Here is a 10115-nt window from a genome sequence, read left to right as displayed (position 1 = left end):
AGACTATGTGGCCCTGTTGTTTCACTCAATAACCCTGCATTATTATTAAATAAGTAACTTATTTGAATAATGGGGACCCTTTTAAATTTTAAGTAGAGTCTTTTAATAAAATGGATAAAAATTAAGTCTCAAAAATTAAAAATAAAGAACCATCCTAACCTTAGGTCTTAACTCCATTAATGTTAAAAAAAAACTTAAAGTTGAATAGGTCTCAAGTATTTCGCATATCGCTAATCGCAAGCAAGTAAAGTATCATGCTAAGTTAAAGCACGATGCGAGAAACCATGACCTAACTGACGTGGTGAAACTCTTAATTAAGTTTAAAAGAAGAAAAGCCCCCTCACATATGAATAATATTTCATGTCCCATGGTTAAGCCACGTCATATGAAAATCCTCCAAGTTATTACAAACTCAAAACTTTGATAAAGCTTTCCCCATATCACAGAACTCTATCGCACATAACGTTATCGCATCGCATCACAAACATTAAAATGGTCTTCCTTCAAGAAACACCAATAGCGATAAAAATTGCAATAATTTCTCCGTCATATCTCTTAGCGAGTGTGGAAAAACGCATATCGCAAAAGGCCCACTTCACAAAACTATCAATGATCATATCAAAAAACTTGCAATGCGATATATTCAAAAGGGACGTTGACCTGTCCGAAATAGATGTGAAACCCAAATTTCTTCATTTATTATCATTTATATCGGTATTAATGGACCTCATTTATGTATATGATTCGGTTGATTTCAATGAGCATTTTGAGATTTTTGCGTTAAATGCCCGTTTTCACGTTATTTCACCATTCTCGCTATAAGTCTCAAACTCTAAGTGTTGCTCCTTATTCTTACCATATTTTCTCTGTAATAGGCTTGTCCTGAGAAACAAATCTAAGGAGAAATGTCAAGAGCTCTGAAGAAGAATAAGAAGAATGTGGTTCCACCACAATCGGCTCCAACTAGTACAGAAGTAACTGAAATTCCTCGCTTATTCTCAGATACTACATGTACTACCGATTCTGGATGTTCTTCCTGGGAAGTGATACAAAGATTATTCAAGGAAGATGAACCCAGGGTAGTTGTTCGACAGGCTACAGTGGACGATACTAGATTGACGTCTGAAACCACTTGGGAAGATGTCACTAACTCTCATCTCCATCAGATACCTGCAAGGGATAAGATAATCCATATACAAACTTAGTCAAATTGTTAATTGAAAATGTGAATATCATCGAAAGGAATTTCATAACCTTAAGGACGCAGATGAAGATTGGATCGTTCAGAGCCAAAGCCCTTTGAAAGATGTACCATCTACCGGAATCCCAAAAGATATACAATGCCAAGTTTATTTAGAAGTTCGCAGATGAGCATCCAGTTCAATCAAAACCAATCAGGCAGTGGAGGAATGAGTCAGGCAAACACAAACATGACGATAAGGGTATGTATTCCCTAGCTTCTCTCGTTGGTCCTTATTGTCATATCGCAACTATGACGTGTAGGTTATTTGGACAACCTAATAAACATAAATTCACTATAGAATGGGTTTTAATAGAAGCTGCCTCAGATGCCTACATTATGGATTAGGCTACCATTTTGTCAAATAATTGGCCACTCATATTCTAGCATGCAGAAGTAAATATAATATGTCTACTAGGGAGATTCCCCCATTTTTATGAGTGCTTATATTATGGGTGCACCATGCTTCAGCTCTGATTTTCCATCCATGGGATGGAAATGGAATTTAGAAGATCCTAACCCCATCCATATATATCATAAGATGCGATAGGAAAGGAATTTAAGTATGGGGGATTTACGCAGTGCATTATATTAGATATCATTTTTGGGATTCAACTGCGTTAAGTAAGTCATTCAAAGTATGACCATTTCCATGAGAGGTAGTCGTAAAGTGACTAATATCTCATGATTTTTGAATAGTTCACTTAGCACTCATTGCATCGGGTGATGCTCACAGGGGTGAAGAAGTGGGATTGAAACTAGTGAAATGTGGAGAACGAATCACATAGCATCAATCATCACTTGTGGAGAAAGGAATTATCAGACCCATTTTTACAAAATCTGCCATGGGGTAATGCTACATTATACCAAACCACCTTGGATCAAAAACCTCCTAGATTTTCTGGGGAAGCTCTAGACGACCCTACAACCATTGAAAAATGGTTTGGGGAAGAATGTTTCACTTATGTTAGGATCTACGGAAGCTTAGCCAACCCACATGCCCCCCCTCTCTATGTACCAGACAAACTTTTGGCCAGAGAAGTAGAATATCAGACTGTGGGAAATGGTTTGACGAAATATATTAAGGAAGCCAAGAAATTTGTTTGACCATGTTTTCCTATTCATTGTGGAGTTTTTACTCTGGAGAATTTCGGGCATGCAACGCTTGAAATTGAGAAAATTGTATGCATGAAATTGCCCTTTATCCCAACTAGGCAATATGACCCGGTCAAGAAATATCAAAATTTCGCAGCTCAGGTCAAAGTGAGGAAATTCCAACATGAACCAGATCATTTCGATGACCTTTTCGAGACAGCCACAAACTATCACCAAGTAGAGAGATTAGCCGAAGCTCGGTTGAGCCTAGTAGATCTAAAGAAATTCAAAGAATACAAGAACAATAGGTTGGAAAATATCCCCCTCGACATATTAAGTGTTTCCCAACCAATTCTACATCAAGAACCAGTTACAGCTCAAGTACAAAAGTAACTGAAGTTAAGAAGGGAAACACTGAAAGTACATCATCAACACAACATACTGATAAATAAATGTCTACCAACGATTTGGATAAAGTGTGGGAACAGTTTGACAAGATTGTCAATACAGCCTCGGAGGAAACTCAGACAACAAATCCTATAGAAATTCTTAAAACACTTGAGATTACTAAGAAGATTTTGCTCACTATTAGATCTTATGATAAATCAGTCAACACCGATGACTTGGAGGTCATCCGAGCATACCCCACATCTGAAGTTCTACTCAAGATTTAAGAAATTCCTCCCTTGGATGTATTTTACACCTTAAAACATAAAGTTGTCATGACAAGGAAAAATAAGAGGAAGAGGATAGAACAATCTTAGACCTTAATTCCTAGAAATATACCTCTCAATGTTCTATGGAAGGATTCTCGAATCGACCCTGGAAATGATCTCACAAGACTATCTCAATTCTCATGGGCATCTGCTACAACTATTGTTGATAAAGCCTCAGAAGTACAAGTTCTGCTGAGGGAAAAGGATGATAAAATCCTGTAATTAGAACAAGAATTATGAAATGCTAGATAGAGTATTGGTGAAGAATGGCAGGTATAGATGCAACAACTCCAGAAGAGCTTTGATTAAATGAATCTTCAACATGAAGCAGACATCAGAAGCAAGGATGAGAAACTGCAAAAAATTCAGCTTAGGATTGATTAACTCAAATATAATCCTAATATTGAAGAGTTCAAGAAGGAAGCAGCAAAACTCAAAACTCTCATGGCTCAACAAGAGGTTGCATTTTTCCAAAAGATGACAACGGTCAATGATCTATGTAAGTCAAGCGATTCGCTAATGAATTAGTTTTCCGACCCGAGGACATACTTCAATGAAATAGAAGAAAAGATCTCTAACTATATTACTTGGTAAGACAATGCAGAAGGCATGGCAACTAATCCTCCAAGGATTCAGGACACATACAAGGAAATCCTTTTTCGAGATTGGGATATGAGAATGAAATAGGTAGAGGTAGTAATCTTCACTGCAAGGGACTTCGCAAATAATATCATGGAAACCATTCATGAGAACCTTTTCAATGCCAACTTGATTCAAGAATGTCCCATAGATACATTTCCCGATGTCAAGATACTAATGAAGAATTGGCAGGATTGTCCAAGAAAAACGAAGATAACATAAACACATTATCTAAGATAAACTTTGAACACTATTGGCAACACTTGTTTAAACCACACAGCCAATGGCTTATGTTACAACGTTTGAGAAAAACTACTGTCCACATGATGCAAGCACTCTCCGTTACGATTTATGCAGGCCAGGTGCGCTTAAACCTAGCTCATCCTCTAGAGCTAAAGCCCATAATGGATATTTACGAAATCGGGTAGAAAATGAAAACACAACAGGCCTCTCATTCTGGATGATTGGTTCCAACAGACTCTATTTTTGTCTTTTGGTTTTATATTAAGGGGGGCGTTTGAACCACCTCAACATTTTAAGTATTCACTATTTTTGTAATCTATATTTTTATTTATAAATACCCCTTTCATGTATTTTGAAAGGGGTTCTAAAATGTTGTAAGGAAACTTAAGAGACTCGCACAACTGTATCTTCCAAGTATCTTAATAGGAAGGAGGAACCAAGAGTGTTTTCTTTCCATGAGAAGAGCATTGATTTATCAAGTACTATTATCCTTATTTTATCGTTGTGTTTATATTTGATGATAGTTACCCATTTTATTTATTGATTTTTTGTGTATGATCTTATATACTATTGAATACTTATTCACTATTGAAGAGTATGAAGTTATTATTCTTGAATGCATTGTAGAAACAACGAAATCTTATATACGATATTTAAAAAAAAATACAAAAATTGATTAACTATTTAACTAAATTAATTACCTTTCTTGTATTTATTTCTCGAAATTCTATATGATCTATGTTGTTTAGCATATTAAATAAACTTTAAATAGTAGGATAAGGATAAGTTTAATTCCAGGAAATAGATAGTTAGATATATATGTTTGTATCACTTTCATCTGTATCCACCACATCCATTTTATTCACAATTACAGTCCAAATCCCACCATATATACTTAAAGGTAAACTGGACCCTTCATCCCCAGTTGGAGCCACTATTCCAAATGGATACAGAACTATTTTCAAGTTCTCGAATGGGTGGTTATCCCCGATGTTGAGGTAGTGACATTCCAGGCCTTCAACATTTTTGGCGCTAGAAGGAGGGCCCCGACTATGAATGAAAAAAAGGTTTGATCCTACATCAAGAGTCCATCTAAAGATTCACTCCCCCTCAATATCTCCACCAACTTCCAGAGCTCATTCCAAATCACCCACTCCTAGACCAGAAGTTGTGAAAACAACCACAAAGTCTCCTACCGCACTACCTAAGTCATCTGATCAACTTCCTTCTCAGGAGATACCCAAATTTCAAAGTTTAATTCAGAAACTAGAAGGAATTTCTATTTCCAAAGAAAATCCACAACAATCTGAGTTGTTTGAAACTAGTGTTCCCTCATCTTTCCAATCTACTCACATTTTGACTCGTTCCAAAGTTAGAAACTTGGGGTTACTCCATCTGAGTTTCCTCTTCCTTCCCACCGAAGAAAGATGAAAATATTTGAAGAAAAATCATTCACTAGAGATATTTTATCATCAACTCCACCACAAACACCTTCATTTCAAACTGCATCACCATTTTTCTCTCCTTCTCTTAATATCTGAAGAGAAATCATCCACTAGAGATATTTTATCATCAACTCCACCACAAACACCTTCATTTCAAACTGCATTTTTTCTCTCCTTCTCTTAATCCTCCCTTTCACCCTCTCCCTTCACAACCAACTAGTGTTGATTCAACTAGAACTAGCTCAGGGGATGCTTCTTCTTCCACACAGTCAACTTCTTCTACTATTATAACTCCTTCTATTCAAGTTCCCATAATGGCAGGTAGGCAACAAAAGCCACTAGCAGCTAGACCATGGACTAGTCCTGAAGCTTTTCAGATGGTAGCACCTCTCCATCCTCTGTCTAAGCATCATAAAAGATGGTTACCAAAGTTTAATCCTGACGATGGACTCCCTACTCAAGAACATCTCCATAATTTTATGTTGCCCATTAATCTCAATGGGGTAGTAGAAGAAGACTGTGTAGTGAGATTATTTCCATATACGCTTAAAGGATCTACAAGTTTGTGGTATCTCTCATTACCATCAGCGTCTATCACTAGTTGGGATATATTTGACAAACAATTTTTGACTAAGTTTGGTGATGACCACACAACTACTACTCTAATCAATGATCTCTCCAATCTTAAAGCCAAACCCAATGAGAAAATCAAAGATTTCAATTCTAGGTTTAATAAATTGTTAAATAAAATTCCAGATACCTCTAAACCTGGTGTTGACGTTCAAATTGAGTGGTATATTTATGTTGTTCCTTCTAATATGACAATTTTTGTATACAGGGCTAATATAGCCACTTTAGTTAATAATATGAAAGAGTCAATAGTTGTAGAAAAAAGGATTATTCCTTAGAAAAGAAAACTGCTCAAGAAGAAATAAAAACTAAGAAAGTCACCTTGGAAATATGTCAATGTTATGATGCCATAATTATCATTATCTCAGATTGTGGCTTGCAGTCATCGTGGTAGAGAAAAATGCATGGAGTGGAGAGAATAAGTGAATTCTACTCCTTTGGTGGGTCAAAGAGACAAAATTGCGAGTTTGGTTCTGTTGATGAAAAACAACTTTCAATGATGATCTAATCCATACTCACAATTCAACAGGTATGGAACACAAGACCTGCTTCACTGCCTTACACATTAGGCTTTCGCATTATGGCAAGACTGCCTTATACATTAGACTTTCGCATTATTTCAAGACTAGAATTTAGCATTATTTTGACAAAAATATCAGGCCTATGTGTTTTGACTCGGATGCTCTGGTATTTTTGTCATTGTTATTTTTGTTAGGCATGATTAATTTTTTGTTTATGTTGACTCGGATGCAATGGTTTTTTGTTTGCACTTTCACACAGAAAACCTAAATTGCACACACAATTTTTTCATATTGTAAATTACCGGAGATTTGGAAGATTAAAAATATTAGAAAGAAATATAGGAAAAAAATTGAAGTTTATACAGTAAACTAATGGAAGATTTAAAAAAAATAGAAAGAAAATAGTAAAATTATTCAAACTTGATTAAAAACATTTAAAAAAACAGAAAGAAATTACTTGAATTATTCAAACTTGATTAAAATCTGCACATTATTTGATGGAGTGAATCAAGCTGCAGATGAGTAGAATGAACTTTTATGAAGCAATTGTGAGGTGGTTTTATAGATTATTGTTGAATTTGATTGGAAGGGAGGATTGATATGGATTGTTTTTTCCAAATTTAAATGTGCGTTGTGGATTGATTTGGATGTCATTCAATGGTTGATAAACTCTTATGGTTGATCCTTTTGTTTTCATTTGTATTTTCTTATGTTTAATTCTTGAATTTTGTGTGTTGGTGCCATTTATTGCTTTGAGCAGGCATCGATGAACATATATGCAGTTATGGCTCGCACATATATTCTCTATTCTTGTGTATGTAGCAATGAACTTTGGTCATCGCTGCTCCGGATTATATTTATTGGGGTTACTCTGATGTGATATGTGTCATGTTGGATAGTATGAGATGAAAGTTTTTCTCATTAATTTTGTCTTGTTTTCTAAATTAGATCTGGAGGTACTTGGGACAGGATGTCTTGAGAAATTGTGATACTAGAGGGTAGTATTGCACAGTGGTAAGCCCAATCAATATATGGGCCCATTTTGGACATATTTGAATAACTTATATAACTTCATACTATCTATTTATGTTTTAATTATGAATGTGGTTTTCTCATAAATGTATAAAACCAGTACTATAAAAACCACATCCTTACACAACAATAAAAACCTCTCCCCTAGTAACCTCTTACCAGAAAGATTCATAGCACGAGTGGTTGACTTTTCGTTTCAGTTACTCCTGGGAGTAAGAATAAATCTTTCTTTTACACTGAATGCGACCGTGGGATTCGGGCCGAGGTGCGGGTTCGAGTTCGAGGGTGGGTTTGTGCCGTTTCCGGTAGGTATAAACGTTGGGGTTCGGTCTCTCGTAGAAAACTCCAACACGCGACATAATGTCAAGAAAAAGTTTTTTGTGTGTAATATGTTCACCTGTGCATGTCACTTACCTATAAAACTCGAACTCGCGACCGAGTGTCTAGTTTTTTCTGTGTAATATGTTCACCTCTACACATCATTTGTTTTGTAGTTAGCTCTCTCTGTAAATATTTTCTCTTCGAACTCTCAGAGCAAATTGTGTGGCGTGGGACACTGCCCCTGCATAATGTAAATTCTTTAATTCTAGTGTTTGAAAGAAGACAAAACTCTTTAAGAATGTATCTTGCTACCGAAGAACAGTTCAGAAACTGATTGAACTACAGTACCGACCATTCATACGAGATTATATAATGTTATGTAGAGTAAGCATCTGACTGTAGTATGTAATATTTATAATACATAATTACAAACATGGTTCAAAATTTTGAAAGAATGGAGAAATACATAGTGTACAGAGTATAAAGAGTTCTAACCCAATAACAGGATGCCAGATATGTACTATGAATTATTGTGTTGATGCTTAATACCATGGTTAGAGTTACTATTTTAATGTTCTTTAAAGGTTCTAGAATTGCAGACATGGTTGAAGCAATTTTTATGGAAATGGATTCAGCACCATCAAAAATTTTTAGGGCACCAAAAACCTTGAAATTTGACCGGTGTAACTAGATTTACAAAAATCCCTGCTGGATTTTATCAAAATCTTACCATAATTTCCATGATTTTCAGGGAAAAAAACAGTGTAATTAGACTACTGCTTCTAATTTTTACGCCGTAAGGCGTTTCCCTCTGAAATCAACTCTCCTCCCTGCCTATCTGTCATCTTTATATGCCATAGGATTATATGTTAGACGATCTTAAAGATTTCAACCGTTAGATTAGAATGGTTACACAAAATTAATTGCTGAACGGTTTGCGCACTGGTCTAATGGTTAGAGATACCGTCGCATCATTTCCAATGTATTACAAGTCTTCCTCGACAAGCCCAAAGGACGTGTACATGATTTTAGAGCTGTGTGATGGGGCAGATCTCCAGCGTTTTATTGATGCACGTGTCATCATTCTTGAGAGACTAGCAGCCACAAAAATCCAACCTCTTATTCAATCATTTCAATACTGCCACTCATGGAAAATCATTCACAGAGATGTAAAGCCATTGAGTATTTTTTTATCAAACGCTGGAAACAATGCACACCCCTGTACATGGGTTTTTAAACTTGGGAATTTTGATAGGTCAATTTGGAATGGTACGTTGCAGAAAGTTTCTTGAAGATTTATTTGTAAATGTTGTAGAGCCTTGTAGTATATTGATGGCTTATTTATTTTTGCAGGTGGTCAAAATACAGTCATTGAATTCGATAGTGTGGGGACATTGCTATATTCTGCTCCAGAGATGTTGTGTGGAATTGGATACTCGTACGAGGTTGATATATGGAGCGCAGGAGCAGTGTTGTACTGTACGCTCTTCGGGAGGACACCTATTTTTGCAGTGAACGATGCCCAAAGCTGGGTTACCCCTTCTTGCCCTCCATATCGGATTTCGCGAAAGAACTCGTTCTTGGAATGTAGCAGAAGAAACGCAGACACCGATTTTCTTGCGATCAAATCATTCCGCAAAGGAACTCGTTCTTGGAATGTAGCAGAAGAAACGCAGACGTCGATTTTCTTGCGATCAAATCTTGAGTGAGTTCTTATTTTCTTTGAGCTTTCTTGATATCCAAACTCTGTTTAGATTGGGTGAGGTACTAAATTACTGTTTAAACGTGATGATTGGAATGATGTAGATCATCCCTGGATCTTGGATAATGTAAAATTGGACGTGGGTTCTGGCTCCACCATTAACACAGAGATTGTGTCTATCGGCGGGAAAGACGCTGCCCACCAATGAATAAATCGTTGGCATGGTGAATACAGATGATGAAGAACGACCAGGCTATAGTCTGTAAGAATGTAATTGAATCTTGCTTATATCACTGCATATTGAGGTTTAACTATGAGTCAATTGTAGTCAATAGTTAGCCCATGATCTGCTTTGCTATACAATGTGCAAAGTGCACGTCATTGAAAGGATTTATATTATGTACATTTGAGTAAATCATTGAATTATCTTTAAACATTTTATGTTTAGGAATTATTTTGAATTTAATCAAATAGAACATCGAATGCTATCGAAGCAAACGGGTAATGATTTAATGAAAAGCCCAAAGGATG

At 36.1% G+C, this 10115-nt stretch overlaps 1 protein-coding gene across 1 annotated transcript; it reads left to right on the top strand.

Annotated features, from left to right (window-relative positions):
- Window positions 1-8832: 8832 nt before the first annotated feature.
- Window positions 8833-9792, top strand: LOC149204622 (uncharacterized). Its single transcript, XM_089397169.1, has 3 exons — window positions 8833-9151; window positions 9236-9529; window positions 9689-9792. Exons 1-3 carry the CDS (start codon window positions 8833-8835, stop codon window positions 9790-9792), a joined length of 717 nt encoding a protein of 238 aa, XP_089253295.1.
- The last annotated feature ends 323 nt before the right edge of the window (window positions 9793-10115 follow it).

The sequence above is a fragment of the Pinus tabuliformis genome, chromosome 1_2, assembly GCF_031772625.1.
Source record: "Pinus tabuliformis cultivar Carrire ecotype Pingquan chromosome 1_2, CPIR1, whole genome shotgun sequence".
NCBI classification, from domain to species: domain Eukaryota; kingdom Viridiplantae; phylum Streptophyta; class Pinopsida; order Pinales; family Pinaceae; genus Pinus; species Pinus tabuliformis.
Note: the sequence above shows the minus strand (reverse complement) of the source record. Positions and strands in the feature narration are given on the sequence as shown.